This window comes from Brassica napus, chromosome A10 (genome assembly GCF_020379485.1).
Source record: "Brassica napus cultivar Da-Ae chromosome A10, Da-Ae, whole genome shotgun sequence".
Classification (NCBI taxonomy): Eukaryota; Viridiplantae; Streptophyta; class Magnoliopsida; order Brassicales; family Brassicaceae; genus Brassica; species Brassica napus.
In genome coordinates this window covers 15,588,642-15,614,598 of record NC_063443.1, presented here as the reverse complement: position 1 = coordinate 15,614,598, position 25,957 = coordinate 15,588,642, and the positions used below count along the sequence as shown (strand labels likewise).

The 25,957-nt window shown below is 36.8% G+C and overlaps 9 protein-coding genes across 10 annotated transcripts; 2 read left to right on the top strand and 7 right to left on the bottom strand.

The window, feature by feature from the left end:
- Nucleotides 1–4,345: 4,345 nt before the first annotated feature.
- LOC106372135 (peroxidase 56) lies at nt 4,346–7,729 on the top strand. Its single transcript, XM_048742300.1, has 4 exons — nt 4,346–4,745; nt 4,829–5,014; nt 5,262–5,427; nt 7,201–7,729. The coding sequence occupies exons 1-4, from the start codon at nt 4,515–4,517 to the stop codon at nt 7,605–7,607; spliced, it is 990 nt and encodes a 329-aa protein (XP_048598257.1). The 5' UTR covers nt 4,346–4,514; the 3' UTR covers nt 7,608–7,729.
- A 215-nt stretch (nt 7,730–7,944) lies between these two features.
- On the bottom strand, nt 7,945–8,664 carry LOC106372139. Its single transcript, XM_013812280.3, has 2 exons — nt 8,215–8,664; nt 7,945–8,121 (listed from the first exon to the last, which is right to left on the bottom strand). Exon 1 carries the CDS (start codon nt 8,550–8,552, stop codon nt 8,238–8,240), a length of 315 nt encoding a protein of 104 aa, XP_013667734.1. The 5' UTR covers nt 8,553–8,664; the 3' UTR covers nt 7,945–8,121; nt 8,215–8,237.
- A 1,745-nt stretch (nt 8,665–10,409) lies between these two features.
- On the bottom strand, nt 10,410–11,602 carry LOC106372137 (40S ribosomal protein S9-1). Its single transcript, XM_013812278.3, has 3 exons — nt 11,451–11,602; nt 10,853–11,234; nt 10,410–10,771 (listed from the first exon to the last, which is right to left on the bottom strand). Exons 1-3 carry the CDS (start codon nt 11,476–11,478, stop codon nt 10,588–10,590), a joined length of 594 nt encoding a protein of 197 aa, XP_013667732.1. The 5' UTR covers nt 11,479–11,602; the 3' UTR covers nt 10,410–10,587.
- Nucleotides 11,603–12,039: 437 nt separating this feature from the next.
- LOC106372141 (zinc-finger homeodomain protein 8-like) lies at nt 12,040–13,329 on the bottom strand. The gene has a single exon (XM_013812282.3). The coding sequence runs from the start codon at nt 13,060–13,062 to the stop codon at nt 12,271–12,273; it is 792 nt and encodes a 263-aa protein (XP_013667736.1). The 5' UTR covers nt 13,063–13,329; the 3' UTR covers nt 12,040–12,270.
- Nucleotides 13,330–14,068: 739 nt separating this feature from the next.
- LOC106372143 (50S ribosomal protein L27-like) lies at nt 14,069–15,344 on the bottom strand. The gene is made up of 4 exons (XM_013812283.3): nt 15,175–15,344; nt 14,824–14,932; nt 14,604–14,728; nt 14,069–14,525 (listed from the first exon to the last, which is right to left on the bottom strand). The coding sequence occupies exons 2-4, from the start codon at nt 14,918–14,920 to the stop codon at nt 14,277–14,279; spliced, it is 471 nt and encodes a 156-aa protein (XP_013667737.2). The 5' UTR covers nt 14,921–14,932; nt 15,175–15,344; the 3' UTR covers nt 14,069–14,276.
- Nucleotides 15,345–15,865: 521 nt separating this feature from the next.
- Nucleotides 15,866–17,517, bottom strand: LOC106369894 (putative F-box protein At3g23420). The gene has a single exon (XM_013809990.3). It carries the CDS (start codon nt 17,364–17,366, stop codon nt 16,209–16,211), a length of 1,158 nt encoding a protein of 385 aa, XP_013665444.2. The 5' UTR covers nt 17,367–17,517; the 3' UTR covers nt 15,866–16,208.
- A 78-nt stretch (nt 17,518–17,595) lies between these two features.
- Nucleotides 17,596–20,859, bottom strand: LOC106372144 (ATP-dependent zinc metalloprotease FTSH 6, chloroplastic). The gene is made up of 5 exons (XM_013812284.3): nt 19,772–20,859; nt 19,149–19,689; nt 18,585–18,898; nt 18,266–18,506; nt 17,596–18,161 (listed from the first exon to the last, which is right to left on the bottom strand). The coding sequence occupies exons 1-5, from the start codon at nt 20,377–20,379 to the stop codon at nt 17,814–17,816; spliced, it is 2,052 nt and encodes a 683-aa protein (XP_013667738.2). The 5' UTR covers nt 20,380–20,859; the 3' UTR covers nt 17,596–17,813.
- Nucleotides 20,860–21,017: 158 nt separating this feature from the next.
- Nucleotides 21,018–22,428, bottom strand: LOC106372145 (uncharacterized protein At5g19025). 2 transcript variants are annotated; one of them, XM_013812287.3, is made up of 2 exons: nt 21,978–22,428; nt 21,018–21,900 (listed from the first exon to the last, which is right to left on the bottom strand). In XM_013812287.3, the coding sequence occupies exon 2, from the start codon at nt 21,861–21,863 to the stop codon at nt 21,213–21,215; it is 651 nt and encodes a 216-aa protein (XP_013667741.1). In that variant the 5' UTR covers nt 21,864–21,900; nt 21,978–22,428; the 3' UTR covers nt 21,018–21,212. The 2 variants fall into 2 exon arrangements, with proteins under 2 accessions (XP_013667741.1, XP_013667739.1); XM_013812285.3 differs by having other exon boundaries at nt 22,028–22,426.
- An 807-nt stretch (nt 22,429–23,235) lies between these two features.
- Nucleotides 23,236–25,825, top strand: BNAA10G18860D. The gene is made up of 3 exons (XM_013810694.3): nt 23,236–23,664; nt 23,796–23,866; nt 24,551–25,825. The coding sequence occupies exons 1-3, from the start codon at nt 23,595–23,597 to the stop codon at nt 24,662–24,664; spliced, it is 255 nt and encodes an 84-aa protein (XP_013666148.1). The 5' UTR covers nt 23,236–23,594; the 3' UTR covers nt 24,665–25,825.
- The last annotated feature ends 132 nt before the right edge of the window (nt 25,826–25,957 follow it).

Genomic DNA, 25,957 nt, shown 5'->3' with positions numbered 1-25,957 from the left:
TGACGAAGACAAGTGCATAAGAGAGAGAGCAGTGGTTTAGAATTGGAGTCAGTCACGTGATTTACAATTTATTAGATTGTGATGTGTATATGTGATAACTACCACGAGATCATTATATATAGAGCTAATTGGTAAATTGTCATCTGAAATATGTTATAAAGCATAGAAAAACAAATGGAGTTAGAAAGTATAGAAAGACAAATATTGTGGAATCGATTTATAATTTCAGTCAATAAAACAAAGAACATTAAAATATTTTAATGAGAAACTACTAGTTTGACAAAAAAAAAAAACAAAGAACATTAAAATATCATCACTTGAATTTATAATATTATACTAGTGTTAAGTGCCACAAAGAGGAAAACAATAGCATTTCAGGGGTTCAAGGCAAACATATTAAATTTTTACTATTAACTGTTTCTGAAAATATAATTACTATACCAATAAAAAATATATCCAAATTTTAATATTTTAGAGATGAGGCAAAAATTTATTATAAAACTATATAAGTGATTGTGAACATCGTCAATCATATATATGTTAACTGAAATATATATATATAGATGTAAAGTTGTAAGTGATAAATTAATATAAATGTAAAAAATATAATTTTAACCAATAAAATATTTGATAAAAATATAGACAAACAATATCATCAAATACAAAGAAATTACAATAATAAGTAAATTTAAAATATAAAATATCATGACACAAGTATGAAGCAAAATAGATTAAACCAAATAGATATAATTATCATTAATTATTAATTATTGAAAATATATAAGTAAAATATATTTGATAAACTTTTTCAAAAAACATATATATATATATATATTTGGTAAACTATTTTAATAAAATAAAAAATAAATGTCGGTACCCCTAAAATTTGTTATGTAAAAAAAAGTCTGAGAGAGTAGCTTTTCATAAGACATGGTGAGAGAATAAATTCCATGTTCAATCCATATACAGAAAACCAAGAAGATCTTGTGTATCAGTTATAGATATAGATTATTAAATAAAAATATTAAATAAAAAAAATAGCTGAAAAAAAAATGACGTCAATTTTAGTGAAGATAACGCCGCCTGGTAAATTCTAAATCTTAAACTCTAGACCCTAAATTCAAAACATATATCCTAAACTCAAATCCTAAATCTTAAACCCAAACCGTATACCTTAAATCCAAATCCTAGACCATAAACCTAAATCGTAAACTCTAAACCCAAACCGTATATCCTAAACCCAAATCCTAGATTCTAAACCCAAACCGTAAATCCTAAACCTTAAACCCAAACCCTAATTCTAGACGCTATAAGGTTTGGATTTAGGGTTTACGGTTTGGGTTTAACGTCTAGGATTTGAGTTTAGGATATATGTTTTGGGTTTAAGGTCTAAGATTTGGGTTTAGAGTATATGATTTGAGTTTAGGGTCTACGATTTGGGTTTTGGGTATATGGTTTGGACATACACTAGTTACCTATTTATGAGGTTGATGTTCAAATGCCCATCATCTCAAAAGTACGTATATAATATAAAAAAATTATGATATAAAATATTTTAAATCAAAAATTAGAAGATGTCTTATATAATATATAAGAGAAATTAGCCAATCCAATTGGTCGGTTTATACTAGAAGTCCATCTAATTTAACATGAATGAAAGATCATTATGATGAATAGATGCATGATACATATTTAGAAAACAAGGAGATGGTGTGATGAATTGGACATTAAAGAAAAATGTTTGCTGATGAGCATACAAAAGTGGGACTATTTCTTCTTCTTTTTTATCAAAGGTGGGACTATTTATGTTTTAATATTTTGAAATTAGTTTTGTTGTAAACAAAACAACTTTTAAGCTCCCATGTGATGACATGACACTCGTTTCTCCCCCTCTAATCAGGAGCATATCCACCCTTCACGCCCCTCCTCCCACATGACACTATTTTGTATATCAATTTTTTTTACAGTTACGAGATAACAATTTCAAAATCTCTACGCCTTTTTGGAAGACCGAAAACTTTAGTATGAGACACATATTATAACTTATATATATTGGGGGTATATAAATAAATTTTAAGTTGATTTTATTAAAGAAATGAAGGTGTAGCACTATCATATCTCTTTTTCTCACCTGGGTCCGCTTCAACTTAAGCCGTTTGTTTAAGTTTGTTGTGCTTCAAATTTAACATAATAGATTACAAAACATGTTATTAACTAATACCGAATCTTTACGGGTAGGTTAGGTAAACATGTATACAGCATATTGCGTCTCACTAGTCATGACTCTTACCAAATATCTACAACTTCCAGAATCAAAAATTTCAGGGGTTTCTTTATTTTGAAACTAACCAAAAACAAAACAAAAGAAACTTTAAAATATATATAGCTTATATATGATTTCTAAAAATGTCATATATAAAAACGTGTTAGATTTAAAATATCATATAAACATATGGTGAATTCGCTTGTCGCCTATTTTAAACGAAACATTCATACAATTAGCATTGTATTAAAGTTTAGATAAATTGAAAACAAGTGTTAATATAACTTGCGCTTTGAGACATATTATATCATCCAAACAAGTTTTGCAAGACAAAGGAAAAACATTATGAAAATTCCAAAATATAATTTTCATGATCAGGGCATCTCTAGTATGAACTATGCTAGTAATGCATACATATATGTGCCCTGATTATGAAGATTATAACCTATGAAATGTGAAAAGAAAAAAAAACAAACTAGCTAAAGTTTAATAATGTTTGGTGACATTTCTTAAGACACTACTCATGTTCTAAGGCACATGGCACTGGAAAGTTATTCAAACTTCTGCTAGTTCTATCTAGGTCTTCAGGCATTACATAAAAATTATCCAAACTTTTGGATACTGACATGGCAAGCTGTGAATGGTCAGAACATAGAAGAAGGATCTTGTTCGATCAATTAATAAATCATGATTAGCTTCTCTCAAGATTTGAGGACTAATTTGGCAGGTCAAATAGAAATTGACTTATGAATCTTATTATCTTAATTACACCTATATCTTTTCGTCTTAAACTTTTGATAGATATGATATAGGCAAAATCATCAAGGAGAGGGACGGGTGTTCTTGAAAATATAGACATTGATTGTGAATGCTTGTCTTAGTCTGTTTGTAGTCTAAATGTCTATCAAATATGTGCCACAAAAAAAAATTATTTTATTTAAATTTTTATTCTTAATCTGATGTCTCGAATTTAAATTTTTGTTTCTTGTAACCAGCGACACGTACACTTCTGTCATAGTATAGTAAGAAATATTTATGTCTCCAATTTCTGTCTATAATTTGTATTTGTAGTTCGTACTTGTCACTAATGCTAATTAAGCATGTCTGAATTCAACAAATATATAGATGTAATTAGGAGTTCAATAACTTCAATATCATCTGATAAAAATAGAGATAAATGTATTACAATATTACAAGAATAGCCTAACTTGCTTTAAACCACTAAACTAATTTATGTAAACTGCAAACTAAACAAATCAATTCGCATAATGGACAAGAAAGACGCACACAGAGCTGTTAAAAGTTAAAACCGTCTAAAAATTTTCTTGTAAACGTATTTTTATAGTATCCTCCCATTGACATGTCATCAACAAATAGATTTGGGGAGACTTGCTCATCAACTTGTTTTTTTTTTTTCGTTCTTTTAGATGGGCCTCTACATGACCAGTCCAGTGGACAATTCATGCCCGTTTCGTTAACCCTATATGACCACTCCAATGGGCAATGGGCAATGGACGTTGAAATGTTACTATCAAGCCAGTACACACACAATAATTGCTGTGACTAAACAAAAGTCCAAAGCGTTCGTAAAATAGTCAAAAGAATATTAATTAACTATATCAAATGTTGTTTTTTTTTTTCTTTTATATCAAATGTTGTTGTTAAGCTGTATTATTTTCTCCTACCGTATCATTGTCACTTTGTCAGTTTAGAAGTTCAGTTTCACAAGCAAAATTTGTTTCATTTTTAATTCTCCTACCTACCAGCCATTGTATACGTGTAAATAAATAATTCGGAACGGCTAGTGTTGCGTTTACTAAACATAATATAGTTTTTCAACTTGTGGTTTGCTTGTCAATTTCAAGTTAGTTAATATTGACAAATTACTATTCTTATTAACTATCAAACAATTTATATTTATTTTAAACACCTAATTGACGAGATGGCCTATAATTACCAAAGTTATATTATGTTTATACTATTTTTTTTCTTGTTTGAGACTGTATTTGGCCGCCTTTTTCAGTTGGCAATAGTAATATACATCAAGCAACCCAAAATCCATATACAAATGATATTCCACAAATAATAATTGATAAAAATTACAAAACGTTCCCATACAACTAGTGTACATTTGTAACATCTATTGATAATTTAAACTACAATATTCACAACTCCCATGACAGTATAAACAAGATCATGTTAGTATAAGTAACAACACCATCATAGATCAAAATAGAACGCTTATAACGATATGGCTGCTTTGCAGATGAATATCTCTTGTCTCATCTTTCTTCAAGTACTACTGCTCTTGCTCTCTTTGTTTGCTCAAACCAATGCGCAAGGGTTGAAAGTCGGGTTCTATGACAACACATGCCCGAAAGCTGAGGGTATTGTCAAGAAGTCTGTCCTCGATGCGATAAAGAAGGATCGGACAATTGGAGCTCCTTTGCTCAGAATGTTCTTCCACGACTGTTTCGTTAGGGTAATGTTCTTTCTTGATGACAACCATTATTTCCAATTCATATTTTTAGTATTCTGTCGACCTAATGAATGAACCATGTTTAGGGATGCGAAGGGTCGGTCTTGCTAGAGCTAAAGAACAAAAAAGACGAAAAGAATGCGCCTCCTAATCTCAGCCTTCGAGGGTTTGAGATCATAGATAATGTCAAGGAAGCTGTAGAAAAGGAGTGTCCAGGCGTTGTTTCTTGCTCTGATGTATTGGCCCTTGTCGCTAGAGACGCAGTGGTTGCGGTTAGTATCAATTTATATCTAAATATTAAGTGACATATAGTTATCTAGTATTTTTTTTTTTTTTGGTTGGGTTCACGAAATCTATATGTCTGTTACGAAGTTCACATGGTAATTTTAAACTCTAGAAATTAGGTTTGGATACAAATTTAGTCGCAGATTTATGACTGATCTCAAAATAAATATACTCCAAAAATTGTAATATAGTAATATTTCTAATATAATATCCCAATCATTAATATATTTTCAGCTCAATGGACCGTCATGGGGAGTTGAAACGGGAAGAAGAGACGGCCGGGTTACAAACATCAATGAAGCCAGAGCGAACTTACCATCACCATTTGATAATATCACTAGCCTTATCACCCAATTTCGTTCCAAAGGCCTCGACAAGAAAGACCTCGTTGTGCTTTCAGGTATGTTATATAATCAATAAATTCATAACATATATCAGAAGTTTTTTTTGAAACACAACTTTCATTAATACTCAAACATTCAAACTACAAATAAGGAAGGAGTTTAACCAAACTCTAACAACAAGTAATAAAGCATACAAGCTAAAAGTAGAGAAACCTCTAAGATAGAATGACAGCGAACTCGAAGCATGGCTCGAATGCGTCGGAGCAAGACTCACAGCAGTGCTAGAGACTTGAAATTTAGTCACTTTGTATCGTGACGTTAAGATCCAATCCGCACCTCGGAATATCGTCAAAACGATATCCGTTGCATCTTCAGACCCCGAACGGACCGCTACACAAGATGAACAAACGGCTATAGATAAATATACACACCTCCATTTAGTGTTTGGGGGGAAAACATTTCTCATAACTGAGGCATGGGGTAATACGGCTCGCATCTCCTGAGAGAAGGATGATAGTGATGAAAGTGGTGTAGATTGTCCCGATGAATCCACCGGTAAATAGAAACTTCGAAAACTCTTCTTATAAGAGAGATAAGGCGTTGTATGCATATCAACAGTTTCGGTAATATTTTCAGTGAACCCACCGAAAAATATTAGCAAGTTGGACCAAATGACCAAACTCCCCCACACAAATGTAGGCTTTGAAACCGACAGACTTCTAAGAAGTGGGCTGACCTTTTTATAACCCTTAATGGGCCAGGCCCAGATAGTTATGTTGCTAGGGTTTGGGTCACCAAATTGTACGCCGCCGAGGCTACGTGTGGAGGAAATGAAGAGCGCGGCGGGGCTGAAGCTGGTCTCATCGGAGTGAACGGTTTGCGCAGCAAGGCAGATCGGAGAAGAGATGTAGCCTTTGATAGTACAGAAGCTCTCGCCGGAGTAACAGTCAAGATAGACGTCTGACGGAGTAATGATGATCAGGGCGTGAAGAGGAAAGCACAACCTCATTGTACCTCGTGCTTTTTGAACTGGTCGTCAGATCAAATGTGGAACCCCACTGACACTGGACGCCATCTCGGGAGCAGAGGTAAGGAAGAGGTTTTGCTGTGAATAGGAATGGGATTGTCGGAGCATTTCGTCAGGCTTGAGTCTGTTTACTGGTGCGGATGAGCAGAGGCTGCGACTGCTGAAGAGCATAGTACAGGAGTGGAAAGAGATGGTATAGGACTGAGCCGCGGTGCTACTTGACCGGGCTTTCCGGGAGCCCCCGGAAAAAGGTACTGTTCCGGTTGGCTCGAGCCAAGGCCCTGAGACCACGAAGATCTGCACAGAGGGTGGCGGCGCCAAACGATGAACAGATGATACAAGAGTGGACATCATAACAGTAAGAAAGAAGAACTTGAAAGTGAAGCAGAGGGAGAGAGATGATGGACAGTCCCGACGCCGGCGAGAAAAGGCGTCACCGGCGCCGGAAGATACAGATCTGAGGGTTGCCTCGATTTTAGTGCTTGGGAGCGTTCCTTTCTCTTACATATATCAGAAGTTAGATTGTTAGAATAGCGTATCAAATAATTAACAGTCCATTTTTCTGAACAAACAAAAAGAATATTGTGTTACCAAGTTCAATTAACCAAGTTATAATAGAGTTGACCTGAAAATAGAAAAACTAGCTACAGTATAAAATATTTACCAAGTTCAGTTGAGGTCAACTCTATTAGACTAAAATAGATAGTTCTGATAGACAACCAAACTAAGTCTTACGGTTAAAACTATTCCATAACAAAAAATAAAAATTATGCTGAACATGTATGTATTTACATGTTGATAGGTGGACACACGGTTGGCAACGGACATTGTCCTCTGATCACAAACCGACTCTACAATTTCACCGGAAAAGGAGACAGCGACCCGAACCTAGACACGGAATACGCAGCCAACCTCAGAGGAAGATGCAAGCCTACCGATACCACGACGGCTCTAGAAATGGATCCAGGAAGCTTCAAAACATTCGATGAAAGCTACTTCAAGCTTGTGTCTCAAAGAAGAGGGTTCTTTCAATCTGACGCAGCTCTTTTGGACAACCAAGAAACTAAGTCTTACGTTCTCAAGCAAACAAAAAGCTATGGATCTACTTTCTTTAAGGACTTTGGTGTCTCTATGGTGAAGATGGGTCGGATTGGGGTTTTGACCGGTCGGGCCGGGGAAGTTCGGAAGAAGTGCAGAATGGTTAACTAAGTCGAGATATTCTCATGAAATTGTGATTATTTGTAAAAAATTGTTTGTGTATTTTCCTGAAGAATCATGTATGAAGTAAACGTATTGAAATGGGAAATAGAATAAAACTATAATAAATATTTTATGACTTGAGTATAAAGTCTTTTTATTATTAGTAAATAGCTTCTTCGCATTAGTCGATCTTATCTTCAACTAAAAGTATTTTTTTGAATTCAAACTCTAGTAGGTGGCCCTAATTTGTATCTTAATTTTCAGAGGGCTTAGTCATTTCTTTTTGGCCGATATAACACATGATATGTATGAACATAGTTGATAATTACAGGCGTATAGAGAAAAATATGTAAACAAAAGTCTAGCATAAAGTTTCATGAACTCATATATACATTCACGGTTTATATACACATGACATTATGACAAGAGAAAGGCTCTCTCTCTAAAGAGTTCTTCCAGTAACACAACTAACAAGAAAGAAAAAACAGAGAAATTAAAAAGAAAACGCATTAGGACAGAACACCTGCACAAAACCAAAACGATTAACCAAAGTTAATTAATGATTTAAAGAATATATTTATAACCTACACACATAATCAGACGCATAGAGACGAACCTTTGATCGATGGGAGAGTCATATCAATGAATCGCGTTAAGGGATTTCACTTTGCCACTGAGAGGCGAACACGGCAAGTTCGGCCTCGAGATCAAGAAGAAACCGAGACCATGTGGACGATGAAGATATCGACGATTCTCGAGAACGCAAAGATCCTCCTCTCTGATCTTTAAAACCTGGCTATGCACTCTCTCCTTAGCAGTCCAGCGTCCAACGGATCTTGGAGACTCAGTCTCAGCTTCGGACGATCCGCTGCTCTCTGTGTCAACTTCCTCCACCATCTTCCTAGCTATCGCCTCCATCTCCGGCCAAGCTTCAGCTTCTCCTCTCATACTCATCCTCTATATATATAAAACGAAAAAAAAGAAGAGATTTGGGGAAGAAAGATTCGAAATTCGAAATGTGAAATTTATTGTGAACTGTGAAAGACATGTGAAACAGAGCTTACTGGTACTATTTATATACCGAAGATAAGCTTGTTAACGGGATGGAAAGAAAACAGTTAGTGTTGACGTGTCGGTATTGATGACGTCACGAGAAATTTACACCGTGGAAGTTTTGACACGTGGAGAATTAGATGAGCTCGTCGGTAAGAGAAATGGTATGGACCGGGTGGTCCGGATCTCTCTATGTGTTGTTTGACCGATTGAGACGAGGCGTGTGGAAGAAGAGGAAATCGGATCTGAAAACGACCTAATCAGGCGCCGTTTTGTTCGGCATTTTCCGAAACGCTAGTTCGATAACTTCCAAAGGTTATTGCCATGTCATCCCCAAAAAAATCTCTTTAGATTTTGTTATAATGAACTACAACATGTTCTAAGCTCAATGTTCCTCTAAGGTACAGATGGAGGTTAGTTCTGATATTTTATTTATTAATACCAGATATTTTCATCTCATATCGTTAAATTGAGTTTGGTTGTAAATAGATTTCTGAAAAAAACTAGTTAAGTAGACTTGTTCCTGCATAGATGGAATCAAACCGGAAGATTTTGAATTTTACTTTTGGATTATTAATTTATGAAGATTTGTTGTTGTATTCGAAACTTGTGGTGATGTACGTATAGTTTTCTTAATATTGATAAGAGTAAAAATTATAATGGTCGAATGATTGGTAATAAAAAGGTACTCAGTCCATCGGCAGATATTCAAGTATAGTGTAATAAAGTATATTAAAATGAGAGACGATACTCGAATGTTTAATATGTGTAAAGATGGGATTGATTTGGTTGTCTCCTGGCTCACATCGAAGGCTAAATGATACCACTATTTTCATTTACGTGTCGGAATAACCGACCATTGCATGAATCTTGAAGTATTAAAACAAATTTAATGGTACTTACAATTGTTTTACTATGGTTAGATGGTTTCCACGTGGGTCGCATGTACCACGTGTGTTAAGACAATATGCTCAGTGTTAAACAAGTGTATTTATATAATACCGGCCGGCGATATCACTAAGATTTTTAAGAATAGTAAACTCGGCTTTAAATGAATTAAAAATTTAAAGCCCAAATCCAGTCAACTCTAATAGTACAATGGATATGGGCCAAATAGCTCAATAAGGAAGCCTTTAGTCCCAAGAGATATATCTTAGGATACGCTGGGTGGCGTTCGGATATCTATTCGGATTCAATTCGGATCTATTTGAGTTTCAGATTTTAGAGAAAATTTCAGCTCTATTCATGTATTTTTAAATTTTGGTTCAGGTCTAGTTCAGATCTTTATGATTTTGGTTTGGGTTCATATAACCATTTGAATGTTAAAAAAAAAAAAATTGTTATATACATTTGAATATTTAGATTAAAAATTAATAGATATTTGAATTGTTTTTTGGTGTTTTGAGTATATTTTGACTATTTGTATATATTTCAAGTATTTTAGATAATTTAAAAATATCTTATATATTTTGAATGTATTTTAATATAATAAATCTAAAAATACTTAATATATTTAGATATATAAATCTATTTATATATATTCGGATACTCAAAATATTTTGGTTCGATTGAACTCGGTTTTTTAGATACCAAAATTTTAAACCAATTCAAATAATTAATCAATTTCAATACGATTTAATACTATTTTTCTAATAATGTTCGGTTCTTCGGATTCTAAGTTTTTTGCCCAGCCTTAGATATGCCATTAAGATATCATAGAACTATCTGATTTATTTTGGATCCCAGCATAAAAGAGACTTAGTTATAAGACAAAACTTTTAAAGGGATGACGTTTGTAACAAATAAATAAGCAGAAGTTCGACATTCTTAAGAGAAAGCGAAAGTAAACACAAAACAATCCACCGAAAAAGAACAAGACTACATTGTATCAAAACGCAGATCGCTTCATAATAGCTAAAACAGGTGAGAGTTTGATTTACTCTTCGTCATCACCATCTGCATCACCACCAGAAGCTTTCTTGGAGGCAGACTTCTCATTTCTTCTCTTCACTCTTCCGGGACGTCCACCACCGAAGGGACTGGTCAGAGCAAAGTCAATGTGCTTCTGAGAGTCAAGTCTCACCATGAACGAAGGAATGTTCACCAACTGCTTCCCAACCCTACCGAACCAAAACCACCAAGATTAAGACACGATGCTAGTACTGAAAAGTAACAAACTTAGAACTGAACAAGACAAGTACCTGATATGCCTCTGCCTGATGAGGACACGGGAGTGATGGATAGACTTAGCCATACCAGACTTGAACACAATAGTCTGAAGCCTACGCTCAAGGAAATTCTCAACGGTCAACGCCAAGACGTAATCAAGCTTGTTCTGGCTCTCATCAAGAAGACCGTAACGGTTCATCTTACGGAGGAGTGCCTCCCCTTCAAAGATCCTCTTGGGATTCTTCTCGTCGAGAGTCAGAAGATCTCTAGCCGCGTTACGGATACGGCTCAGAGAGTACTGCACTCTCCAGAGCTCACGCTTGTTACGGAGACCGTACTCACCAACTAGCTTCAACTCGGAGTCGAGACGCTCCTTCTCGAAAGGACGACGTGGGCCCTTGAATGTTTTCCCATCTATTACACAAACACACATTCCAAAAAAACAAAACAAAACTCTCAGCAACAACACAATACATTTTATAAACGGATCTGTGATTCTTTAACTAATCTAATCGCAAACACAATGACAGAAACATACGGTAATTAACAATCTATCAGTAAGTTCGAACATAGAACACAGTACGATGATCGAATCAACAATGAGAACTACAGAGGGAAGGGGAGGCTTACAGTTGCGGTAGTAGCAAACGTGCACCATGTTGTCGCCTCCTCTGTGATTACAACCGGCGGTGTGAGAAGCTAAGGCACGAAGAGAGAAATGGAGGTGAAAAATTACATACGGCTTTATAAGGGTGCTTAAAAACCCTAAAGCTTAAGGTCTTTACTGGGCTTTTCTGACTATATGGGCCTGTTTTACTCGTATATATTTATTGGGCTTTTTTGCTTGATTTAGAGTGATGTATCTACTGTAAGTCTGTAACCCAAACCCAACATTGTTTGTGGATTTAAAGGCGTGACCATCTTGCTGTGGTACGTTACCACTCTGTGATAGTGGGGGACTATGATGTGGCTGCTGGTGTGGTGATGAGAAAATTTAAAACTCTGTATGTAAGTTTTTTATTTGCTGTAGTTTTTCTGGAGCAAGTGATTGTGTTTTAAATGTTGTAAGATTTGTATGCTTTGGTTGTAAATTGCAGCTCTCTTCCAAATGACGAGAAAAAAAACACCAAAATAATCTATAAACAGCACAAGGTAATCTATAAACTAAAATAAATACATCTGGTTTCATGGATATCATGTTGTTATTAAAATTTTAGAATTTAGAGGTTAATCTTTTATCTTTCTCGTATTCGGTCGAAAGCTACACCTCTCATATCACCACTCTAACAATAGTAAACTATTAAGAAAAAACACAAGACAGTTTCATGTGAACAGAACACACAGATCTGACCCGTTGACTAAAAATAAAATAAGCGTAAAACAGAAACAAACAAAGAGAAACCAAAAGAACTAGCTACCAAACAAACGACGATGTTGCCATTATCTTACTTCACGTTGAAGCAAACGACCCGTTTGTCGGAACATTCTCACGGTCGTCTCCTACTCCTCCGTCTCCGTTGGCTCTTCTAGCTCCACCGCCGCGTCCTGGAGTCTTGTTGTTATGCATCCACACTTTGAAAACACTCCTCTCAACTCCAATCTCCCGACAAAACTCCACCACATCCACGTCATCCGCTTTCGGCATCCTCCACCCAACTCTCTCCGCGAACTCGAACATCTTCCCCTTCTGAAACTCACTAAACTTCGTCCTAAAACGCTTCCTCGACACCGGAGCCGCCGTGGCTCTTCCGGAGAGTGCAAGAAGCATATAAGAAGACGAGATCGGCGGAGGAGAAGCAGGATCATCGTCGTCTTGGCTGCCAACTCCCACCGGAGGTAGCGGCGGCGGAGGAAGCTGGTGACGGTTATGAGGACGAAACTCTATCCTCGGGACAGCAGCTGAAACAGCAGATAGATCGTCTTCGCGGCGGTGAAAGTTACGGTGGCAACCGCAGGCGTCGCATGTTAGTGAAGTCGGGTCGCTGGTGTTAAACGTCGGCGACGGTATAAACTCGCCGCAACCGTCTAAAGCGTGACCGCCGATTCCAGCGGCGTGGTTCTTGAGACACTCTTTATAAGCAGCAACCACCACTTGAGACGCATGATGTTGGTGGTCGTGGTGATGTTTCCCGTTGGAGAAAGAAATAGGCTTCGCGGGCTGTATCCGGGTCGGAGCTTGGGTCATGGGTTGCTGCGAATCCAGGTGGGATACTATAGTAGCTGAAGTAGCTATTACATCCATGAGTTGAAGATGTTTAGGGTGTTTAAAGTTGAAGAAGAAAAGATGAGAAGGGAAAGAAAATGAAGATTGTGCACTAAACCAAACTGTTTGCTTAATGTAAATCTGAATTTTTTTGGGAGTTTGAGATAAGTATTTGAACCGATATTAATCTAGAAAGTGAACTTAATAAAACTATATGTGTAAATCTACTCCCATGGGAGGAAGAAGAGATGAGATGTTGAGCACTGTTGATAATGAGAAATCCAAGTTGTGTGGTTGAGATTCATAATCATTATGGGCTTTTTTTTTCTTTGCAAAAAAAAACATTTAACTATGGTTTGTTGACCCCACCCTAGGGTTAATAATAAAGATAAGTGTAATAAATATAGGCTAGTAAATAGGGTTCGTAGAACAGCATCTAATGTGAGTCATGTCTTTTTCTTTTTGCTAAATTTGAATCTACATGACGTTGACAACCAATTATAAAATATACTAAAATTTAGATCAATACAGTATTAATCTTTTTGCTACCTTTCAATTATTATCGTAAATGTACTACTCCAGATTTATTAATTTATTATACACATACGCTACAATGTATGTGCCCAAATGCATGTACAGTGAATGTATGGGCCGTATTCGTAATTATTTGTTTGGAATAGTCTCCAGATTTGAACAATGACATATTATAATTTCATGCCAAACGAAATAATTTATACTTTAAATTTTAATTTGCAATGATGAAAATGTAAAATAGCAGAGAAATAATTCAAGAACATATGTTGATGTGCGTGACAAGTTGAGAAGAATTGGAGGAAACTGCTTTAATTGCTTAAACAAGTTGGCTCTTAAATCACATTATGCCAAAAAAAAAACAGAGCTGGGTCGTCATACTCAAATATGATTACTACTGAAACTGAAAGCGATTAGATATTATGGTACTGATTTTCGATATACATACAGTCGCGGACTCGGATATGTTTATATTGCAAAAGCCTGATGCTAAAATGTATTGGCTAAATTGTACTTGAGAACAAAATATTTGATATAATATTTTGACGAATTGAACTTGTTCCTTGGCGTAAACAACCCACATGATTAGTATTCAGACAAAAACAGCAGGTGTTATTGAATTGAGTGTTTGCTGTTCTAAAATACCACCACCATCTTCTAGTCAACAGAAGATGTTATCTAACAAAAAGAAGACACCTTTAGATTGTTGAATCAATCTCTTTTCAGGAAGACGAAGCTGTCTCCATCCCAGTCGACTTGGCGGCAGCAGCTTTATTGTAGATAGGGTGAAGAACATGACCTCCCTTGGGATCAACATGAATCCACTTCCGCCCAGTGATCTTGTTTTTCTCGAACCTGACTCGTCCTTCCTTCAACGCAAACAGAGTATGGTCCTTCCCGATCCCGACATAGTCTCCCGGATGAAACCGAGTTCCACGTTGACGGACTATTATGTTTCCCGGTATAACATTCTGCAAAACCAAACACACACACACACACATACTGATTTGATTCTCTGCATCCCTAAGAGCTCATTGGTAACACGTTACCTCTCCTCCGAACTTCTTGACGCCGAGATTCTTGGGTTTAGAGTCACGTCCGTTCTTGGTGGAACCGGCGGTTTTCTTAGTAGCCCAACGCTTCAACACCAAACTCAACCCACTCGAAGAACAATCTTTAAACAAGAACAAGAACAAGAACACAAGTGAGTTAACCAAACAAGAGATGAAACAGACACAGACATTTCAAAAGACAAGGGTATTTATATACCGGAGATGCCACTGCCACCGTAAGCAGGAACCTCTGTGATAAGTTCCCTCAGACTCACTCTCCTGCATAAGGATGCTGCTGAGTTTAAAAAATTCATTTCTTCAGAAACCTGCAAGCAACAGAGAGAGAGAGAGAGAGCATCTCAAACATAAAGCATTCAAATGATAATCAAATGCATCACGGTCAGAAAAAAAAAGTAAAAAACTCATTGACCTTCTCCTCGACTATTGATTAACTAACTAGTCTTAAAAACTGTTACATCTTAGATCCGAATCCTCTATCATTCTTCAACATCCGTACTTTTGAGCAGCCAAAATATAGCCGGCCGATTTAAGTAAGGAAGATACTTACCGGAAATTTTCGGGCCAGTACTCTGCGACCGGTGATAAATGTGATCGGCGGCGGCGGCGACGACGACTAGTAGAGGGAAAGAAATTAATTCCAAAACCACTATTTGCAAGTGTCAACTATAGAGGGTCAGGGTCTTGATATTTCAGTATTTTTACATTTTGACCACCAACATTTTAATTTCGAACAAAATTGAATGTAATTATATTAATCGGTATCGTGGCTGTGATAACCGGAACTTACCAAGCGATCAATGACATTTTGGCCGGTTTTGAAATTTTAATAGGTGAAGTCTGGCCCGAGTTTATAACACCATACAATTGTCAATAGTTGTTTATAATTTAACTGGAACTTACCAAGCGGTCAATGACGTTATTTATTTATTCGACATTCCGGTTGGATATGCATTACACACTAATCAAATCTTTGATTCCAAATCTATCATCCGTATTCAACGGTTTATCAGTGTATTCAGACAGGATTGCTCCAAACCCGTCTCCCGTTAAGGTTTCCTTGTCCAACAAAACATCAACAAGCTGTATATGGCATCACGTGTTATCAGTGTATTCAGACGGGAGAACACATTCAGAACCTAAAATCTAAATCGTTGTTCTTCACTATAAACCATTTTTTCTCTGCAAAATCCTCACTGTAAGATCTTTTATGGTTTCGTCGCTTCAGACACACATGGAGAGTAACATCATATTAGACTGTTTAAGAGATGTGTAGCACCAAAATTAGGAATGTCTATGAAATAGTGAAGCCACAAACACCAATCTTACTCCTTTAGAGTGATAAAACATTAGACAAAGAGAGGGCACTCATACAAACCTGCAGAGGTAAGAAATGAGTCTAAAGGAAGATGATGTGAAAACGGAAGTCAAAATAGGGCAAAAAACATAAACAAGGATGAAAAACAAAAAAAAAAACTTAAAAATAGATATGAGTATTATTGAGTACAAGTCTTTCGATGAGGAAGGAAACAAAACAAGTAAAATAAATAGGTTGGGGGGGGAGGGGGGGGAGGGGGGAGCTATTTAATTAAGTTGCACTAAGCTTGGAACATATGAGCAAAGAAATGCACCACAATGACGGTCTGCACATTCTCTGACATCTGCTGCTTCTTTCAAGGATCCATCTACTCCAATGATGTAAGCTACTTCGCGAGTGGGGTTTTGTATATCTGTGTCTTTATCAAAAACCACGGCGACTTTATTGTCCTCGGCAATGAAGAAACACGCAGATGCAGGAAACTGCCACTGAGGGTGAATGAGTTGTTTGATATTGGCCGATAAGAAAAACTTGTTGTTCCAGGACACGGCGTTAGGGTCATCACCAATCTTAGTGGAAATCCAGATCTCAAACGTCAATATAGTCAAGGTCTGGAATAAAACCACAAGCTGATCTTCTCTAACACTAGATAGACTCACGGTATCTTGAAAAGAAGCCACACGCGGTAGAGACAAAGGCGGCCCGAATGTCTCTCTTGTGAAATCGAAACAGACTAAGAAACCATTGGTAGATTGTCTATATGCAGCAAACCAGTAGGTGTTTCCCTTTAAAGATAGGCCACGTTCACCATATCTTATCATCCACGTTCGAGGAAAGAGGTCAAGAATAATCCTCCATGAATCAGAACTGAAGTCGTAGATTTTGAACTCGACAAAATGAGAGAGAAAATCAATAACTCTCAAGACTTTGTGGGACTTACTGTTACGGTCGTAACCGAGAGCATACGTATAAGAACACCTATGCTTGTCCACTAAGCGGCAATTATGTGTGTGCTCGATCCACCTGGTTTGCCCCCAATACGGGTTCCAAACCACGAGCCTGGAGTGATCTTTGGGGATGCATAACAATAAACCGTCGCAGTGAAAAATTCCACACACATCGAGTTGATCTGAACCGTCTGGGCCAATAAGTCTAGCTTCACGCTCTACTACACATGATTTGTTGGAAAGATTGAATCTCATCAAAAAAACCCTATAATCCATCATCATGACCACAAGACGGCCCTCCTTTGCTTCTTCTTCTGCTACTTTTGCTTGATGAGCAAGGTGCTTCTTTGCAAATAAGCCACACTTGGACAACTTGTTCCACTTTTTGCAAGTAGATCGGATAGGTCTCAGAGATGTCACTGGAATTCGACAGAGCACCTCCTCAGCCATGTCCTTCGGAAGATCACACATCTTCATCTAGATGAAAGAGAACCTTGTCTTAACCCAAACTTGTCACTACTATATTCTTTGTCGTAGGAACAAGTTAGGTCAACCTTCTGTCCTGAGATTGCAGATTGCTTCCGCCTCTCGATATATATATATATATATAACAGTTGAAGAAGCAGAAATTCTCAAGGAAATTTTGATTCGATTAAGACGGGAAGGAAATAACACAAACCCAAATTAATTAGGAGAGAAAATATAAAAAAAAAAACTTTAATTTTCCTGTTTGTGGCGCCGACAGAACAAATAGACCCAAAAATCTCAATCCGGTTTGGTTCATGTCCTCTTTGGGCCGCTATATTTTTATCTTACCACTGAGAATTTACACTTTCTTGTCTCACACTTTAGTATGAAAACTTTAAAGGTGAAAATCTAGTTTAAGTTTGTAATGCCAATACTACCATAGTATTATTATTATTTTTATTTGTACACACTAATCAAATCTTTGATTCTAACTCTATCCTCGATTTTTAACGTTTGATGAGTGTATTCAGACAAGATTGCTCGAAACTCGTCTCCTGTTAAGGTTTCCTTGTCCAACAAGACATCAACAAGCTTGTCTATGGCTTCTCTGTTATTCCTCACGTGATTCTTTGCGATCTGGTAAGCATTATCAATTATTTTCTTCACGCATTGATCGATTTCCTCGGCGAGTTTCTCGGACATAGAGCTTCTCGCGAGCATCCTTAGAACGATGTCGCTTTGCGTGGTCGCTGGGTCCGTTAGAGCCCACGGACCAATCTCCGACATACCAAACATCGTCACCATCTGCGAATTGAAAACAAAGGATTAGATAACCGACCGGTTATTTCTGGTTTATAAAATTATGTTCTATAGTTGCCTAAAAGAAATTATGTTTTATATTTCTTTACCTGTCTTGCTATCTGTGTTATTTGCTGGAGATCCCCCGCAGCTCCGGTGGTTATCTCTGGCTCTCCGAAAATTACTTCCTCGGCGGCTCTGCCTCCTAGTCCTCCGACGATTCTAGCGAACAACTGCTGTTTAGAAACCAACGTGGGGTCTTCTCCCGGTAAGAACCACGTGAGACCACGTGCTTGACCTCTAGGAATCAATGTTACTTTCTGAACCGGGTCGTGACCCTCAGTCAATGTCCTGAACCGAATAAAAACCGATTAATTTTGACGTAAACTGACCAAACCGAAGACATTGCATCAGTAAACCGGAACTTACGCACAGACTGCATGTCCTACTTCATGGTACGCTACGAGCGCTTTGCTTTTACCGTCGACCATCTTCGTCCCTTCCATTCCGGCGACAATCCGATCAATGGAGTCGTCAATCTCTTTAGGGGTAATCTTCTCTTGTCCTCTTCTTCCGGCGAGAATCGCAGCTTCGTTCATGAGGTTCGCCAGGTCAGCTCCACTAAAACCAGGAGTTCTCATGGCGATCACGCTCAAAGATACTTCATCGTCAAGTTTCTTGCTTTTGCTGTGGACTTTTAATATCTCCTCTCTTCCTCTGATATCCGGTAATCCAACGGAAACCTGTTCCAACCGATTCGGTTTGTTTTAGTTTTAGAATTTATATTCGGTTCAAAGGTACCAAACATATAGCAAAACTGAACATTCATCTATGACTCCAAAATATTAATGTTTAATATGTAGATATCATTCGGTCCCAAATTGATGAAGTTAAAATATGCAGTGATCATATAGTAATCATTTCAAGCCCCAGAATTTTAAAACCGGGTTTGGTTCGGTTTATATGTCCAGCCTGTGGGTTACCCAAACATACCTGCCTATCGAATCTCCCTGGTCGGACCAAAGCGGCGTCTAGAATCTCTGGCCTGTTCGTTGCAGCTATCACGAGCACTCCGGTATTCCCCGCAAACCCATCCATTTCAGTTAAAATCTGGTTTAGCGTCTGCTCACGTTCGTCGTTTCCTCCTCCTAAACCGGTTCCCCTTATTCTCCCAACAGCATCAATCTCATCAATGAACACTAAACAGGGTGAGTTAGCCTTTGCCTTGTTGAACAAGTCTCTAACCCTAGATGCTCCTACACCAACAAACATCTCTATGAACTCCGAACCAGACAATGAGAAGAACGGAACTCCAGCTTCTCCGGCTATGGCCTTGGCCAGGAGAGTCTTTCCGGTTCCTGGCGGTCCTGTCAACAAGACACCTTTTGGGATTTTAGCACCCAAGGCTGAGAATTTCTCAGGTGTTTTCAAGAATTCTACTATCTCTTCAAAGTCTTGCTTGGCTTCGTCTACTCCTGCAACGTCCTCGAATGTTATCCCTGTGTTTGGTTCCATCTGAAACTTAGCTTTGCTTCTGTTACAAGAAAACATACATGAAACGTTTAAACTTAGGGTTTAAATGTTTAATATCAGCAAATTGATTTAAAGGATGTTACCTTCCAAGGCCAAAAGGCAAGTTGGGTCCACTAGGGGTTCTAGAAGATGCTAATAGCAGAGAGCCAAGTAAGACCAAGGGAACCCCAAAATTCCCCAAGAAATTGAGCAAGAGAGCTCCCCAGTTCACATCTAGGGGATGTGCAGCGAAGTCTACGTTCTTCTCCTTCATCTTCCTGATCAGATCAACAGGCAAACCCGGAAGGTTAACCCTAACCCTCTGGATCTTTCTTAACGCTGGATTGGAGATCTCTGCGATGGCAACAGTCCCATTCTCGAACAAGTCAACTTTCTTCACCTCATTCTCTTCCAGATGGTGCAGGAACCTCGAGTACGACATTCTGTTGGAAGCGGCTTCGATGGGAGCTTCTGGTTCAGCCTTTGCGGGATGAGTCAATACTAGAGGTGACGTAAGCCCCAAGGCGGTTAAGTTCAGGAAGGCTCTCTTGGTGAGTTTAGAGTCTGGAGTTTTAGTTTTGAGAAGAGGATTGTGACTGTGGCTGGATTTAGATAGATGAGTTGATTTTGGAAACTCTTGGGACTTATTAATACAGGTTGGGATGTTAGAGAGAGGGAGAGACAAAGCTGACGTTGAAGAGGCCATTTTCATCACCACAGCCAATGCTTATGTTCTTCTTTGGGATTATGCTTCAAAGACTATTACTTCCTGAGATATGGTCTTCTGATGTTTTGGTTGGTGGGTGTGTCCGAGAATTTATATAAACAGAAAAGATAATGATGGGTGATGACTCAAACGAAGGGGATGCTTCTAGTTTCTTTTGTCTTCTCTGGAACATATTATTGTCTTCTTGAATGATCCAGAGAGTGTACTATTGAGGAAAAAAACTTTGCATCTTAAATGTCCACATACTATTGGAGATTGATATAAATCATAGTCTTGCAACAAATCTCAACCCTTGATCATTTCCAAAACTCCTTTTATTGTCTCTTTTTCGTTCAGTAGACTTTCATATGATCCAAACACTTGGAGGGTAAAAGGGCAAACACACATGCCGTAGTTTACCTGATCTCATCAAGAACCACTAACATTTATCCCAACCAGATCATATACCAGAAAATACAGGAATATGCATAAGAACACAGAGCATAGATAAAATGTTAGAATCATTTAACCATGATAGCCAGATAAAAAAAAAGCACACAATCAAGAAACATTAGAACACATTCAAAACTTTAAATCTAAATCATTGTTCTTCACTAGAAAACCACTTTTCTCTGCAATATCCCTCATTGTAAAGGTCTTTTATTTAAACACATGGAGATTAACATCATATTAGTTTTGTGTAAGAAGTTCTTGTGAAAAATCACTAAACTCCCAAAAGAAAAGAAAAAAAAACATGTTTATAAGCTAATCAAAGTATAATCATCATCATCATCATCACAAACTGTAATGATACCATCTTTTATCTCAAAAAAGATTTTTCATTTCTTGATCTTCCTTTGCTGCTTCTTAGGACCAGGAACCTCTAACCTCCCAACCGAACACCCACACTTCGCCCTAAAAACCAACACCGCCCTCCCATTAATCGGAGCCATCTTCTTCAGCTCCGCCTCCAACTCACGGTGGTGATCACGAGGCAACTCAAACAACCCCTTCTTGCTAACAACACTCGACCCCGATCCACCTTTCACACAATCCTCCGTCTCAAGCTGAATATCAAACTCCGCATTAGCCTTCCCCAGCCCTCTGCAACCAGGCTTCCCGCATTTATTCCGACTAGAGACAAGTATAACAATCATCCAAGCCGACAAGGCAGTGCACGAGACGCTCAACGCGATCAGCCCGTATACAACCGGGTCGGGGTTACGGAGAATCTCTTCCTTGACTATGCACGAGACGTCGGAGAAGATCTCCACGGACTTGACGGCGATGAATCTGATGTAAGGGAAGATCAAGAACCCCGATGATGTCACGACGGCGATCAAGATCAGAACGTCGATGGCTGCTGACGGAGATCCGTCGCAGCAGATTGATGATGATTTACGGCTGGCTCTTGGCTTGTTGTGGTCTGATGAGTTTGCCATGATCGGTGATTGTTCGACGACGGAGATTGAGCTCTGGAGATGTACCATCTCAGATCAAATCGCAATCAAATCGATTCACCAACTCCTAAGAGGAGGAGGAAAAACAAAAAAAAGAAAACTCAAATCAGATACGGTTGAGGATAAAAAAGAATTGGAGTGAACCTGATTGGATCGGATCGAGAAGTGATCGTTAATAATCAATTGAAACGCACCGAAACAAAAAATTAAATCTTCGACTCCAGTTCATACGATTTTTTAATCGACAGTATTCGAATCGAATTTGTATACACGTCGAAGCAGTGGTGGATGTTTAAATAAGAAGAGAAGTCGGTAACGTAATCGCGGTTGAAACTAATGCATCAGAATATTAAAAAAAAACAGACAGAACAGGGAAGCAATCTGGTGTCGGAGAATTCAATATGTGAGAGGAAAGAAAATTTCAGATCGTCATCATTAAAAGTTTCACTCTGTTACGGTCCGAATCGATGGACGGTCGTGTCGTATACGAAGGAAGAGAGGGGGAGTCACACGCGTTCGGGTTTTGATCAAATCCTGCCTGCCTATGTTATGTATCGTATTAAAATGTATCAAAGTTGTTTTAATTTATTGTTTTTTTTATACTTTGTTTGATTTCGTGGGTCACTACTACTTACTAGACTTCACTTTCCGTAGGCTTCATTACATTATTTAAAGGTTTGTCTGAAAAGAAGAGCAAGCCAATACTTTAATATTGAGTAGTAGTACTAATATTAAAGCCCAGATTCGTTTTTAAAGCCCAATACAAAGCCCAGATTCGTTCTGTGTGGTCAATAGGTCCGAAGCTACCTACCTACCATTCAAAGGCTACTATTTTTAAGAGTATCTTTGTCAAACTTGGCAAGGCACTGATTTTCATAAAAACCTCTCATAATCACATGCTTCGACACCATTTTTAATTAAATTTCATTTTTGATCCTTTTAATAACATAAGTTATTGATTCATTTATCTTGTTATGTGTTATTATTTCAAGTGGACGGCTACAATAGTAATAAGGCAACATGATATTCTATTCAACCCAAGTCAAACCTTGTTCCCTAGCTAATCAAAAATAAACACGGTAATCGATGTTTCTTTTCTAGATTCAGCGTCTTGGTTTCTTGTTTCCTATCTAATAACCCAACATACATTTTATTTTCATATTTCAAAGTCCTTACTTGCCAACCTCGTGGACAATACCCTAAGTGCCTAACTTAATGAGAAATGGAGTATTCTTTTATCAGAAAATCAGGCATATATTTATACAGATTTAAGGAAATATAGCTGACCAATTAAGTACGCAGTAAATAACTTAAAAAAAAACAATAACTTACACAAAAAAGTCACTTATATTCTTTGCTTATTTGGTAGTGGCAGACATGAGGAGCTCGACTACAGTTCACATCACGTGGAGTCATGGGGGTTACACGTGTAACCACACGTGCGAGTTTGCTTCATAATACTCTTATGAGGATTAAAGACATAAATAAGTTTTATTAGTTCTTTTATATAATGACCCAGCTATATATATAAAACAGGGTATAAAACTAAGTATTGTGATCAATCAATCAAATCTTTCTTCATTGGATCTGAAGCTGAAGCAGTTTCCAGGAAAAATGGAAAACCTTGAAAGTAAAGGTACCCTTTTCTCTTTATTAAAGTTGTACTTATTATAATATGCTTGGATTAATAACTAACATATTATTAATATAATACAATACAGTTTAATATAAATAAAATCCTCAGCACTTCGAACAGCAACAATGGGTCAATCTTGTTTCTTCAAAGTTCTCCTTGTCTCCTCTCTTATACTACTTATATTATTCTCCACTGGTAATCTCCGTTAACTAATGTCATTTTCTTCTTCGTCGCACTGTTAGAATAATATTAAGTGTATCTTTTTACGCATATATATACTGTGGTTTGAATTTACGCCTGATAATATTTGTTTGTGAATTTTTAAGCCATGGGGAGAAACTTGCGAACTACAAAGTTGTCAGGAGTTCACAGCACTGCTGAGCTATTTCCTTCCCAGGTACTTCTTTGTTCCCCACTTCTGTTTAAAAAAATGTCAAATATGTAGCACAAAATAACGATTCTTAGGAAGTATGAACTTATATTGGATGTAAAGAAAGAAGAACAAAATTCTCCCAACAAAATATTACGTATATATGATTTCTTTCCCTGTTAAATGGTATTTGTGATTCTATGTCTTGGTGTACTTTTAAATTATAACTAATGTAATCAAGAAGCGAAAAGAAAAACTAATGTAAACAAGATCGAGATGTCTATTAATCATTTTTCGTTGCAACAATATATACAAAAGAGTGCAAGTGATCAAAAAGATCCCAAATAGACTTATGAACCATTGGTTTACGTTTTGGAATTGGCTTTTGTATCTCAGTTTTGCTCCAAATTTAGTTATGGTAAAACACACTTTTTTTTTTTGAACTCGTGGTAAAACACACTTGCTTTCATGATGAGTTGTTCATGGAGATCACTGTTGAGATGAAAAGATTAACATATCGAGACATATAATATAAGTAGTCCAACATAATTTTTCGAGAACGTCAGATCTAATTTCATGTCAGTTACCTCAACTCGAAAACAGTCAATAAAAAGGATTTTTAATTATATTTCATTACTAATAAACAGTTAAACATATATATATTATTTAGATATATATGTTGCACTAATTAATAGTAAGTGAAAAATACAGGATGGCATTGTGCGGAATATGATTGAGCTGATGGACTACAAGCCGCCGGAGTCCAACACCAATTGGAGTGGTTTCGTCGCCACTCCTCCTCCCCAATCACCTCCACTTCCATAGTTTGTACAAACAAAGAAAAAAAAAACTTTTTTCAGGTTTACTTTTGGCAAGCAAAGAAAAAAACTATTTTCAGGTTCAGATTTCAAAAACCAAAGTTTGATGTTTTGAGTATTTTGGCAATAAATAACATTACGTAATATTTTAAGCTTTACTCTCTCAGATTGTGGAAATTATGAGTTCAAAGTGTAACATAAATTGGTTGGTGGACGCATGAAGAACACCAGTCTAATTGAAAATATATATATCGGCAATATCAACTGTTGTTCTCTTAATTACTTTTTGCACTTGCAATATTTGTCATCGTTTCAAGATTTATATACCGTTTAAGTAACAACCACTTCAGACACATGAATACATGATGTTGGTGGTCGAGGCATCGTTTCCCGTTGGAAAAAGAAATAGGCTTTGCGGGCTGGATCCGGGTTGGAGTTTCGATCACGGGTTGTTGTGAATCCAAGTCGGATACTGTAGTAGCTGCAGTAGTTATTACATCCATGACTTCAAAATATAATCTTACTATCGTTTAGTGCTATTTCTCAACTATAGTAACTTGTAACTATTTCACTATTTACGATGAGTGTGATTGGTAATATTTGTAGTAAAATGGTGAAATATAGAAAAGTGGAAATGAAAGTAAATGACAAACAGTAAATTTGTCCCCAAAAAAAGAAAGATAAACAGTAAATAGAGTTAAACGTAAAAAGTACAATTTTATCGGATTGGTAACAAATCAGCGCAAATTGGAATAATTAACTTTTCAACAAAAATTGTTGCGTTAGTATCGTACAATCACAACATATAAATCTATTGTTTTGTGTCACTACTAGTAAAAAAAAAAAAGAAGACTTATCAGCCTTTGAAGATTAGGGTTTAAGCAGTACTTGCCCAACACTTGAATTCATCAAACTTTTAACAACATATTTTTTCCTACTATTATATTTATAGTACAGAATCAATTTTTTTAACTAATTCAACTCCATTAATAATTCGAAAGATAATTTTATGAAGTCAGTTGTATAACAATATTTGCTAATATTATCACGAACATTTTGACTATAATCAATCATAATTTACTAAAATTAATCGTTAATACAAAATCTCACATTTAAAAATTAATATTTTATCAATTTTTACTTATATTTTTATTAGTTTTTACTTAAAACTTTTATAATTTTTTGTTAAATATAATTTGTATTTATTTGATAATAGTGATAAGATTCGTAGAAACATTAATATTGTTTATACAAATTTTGTTAATAAATATGTTATATCTTTTTTTGCCTCATTGTTTTA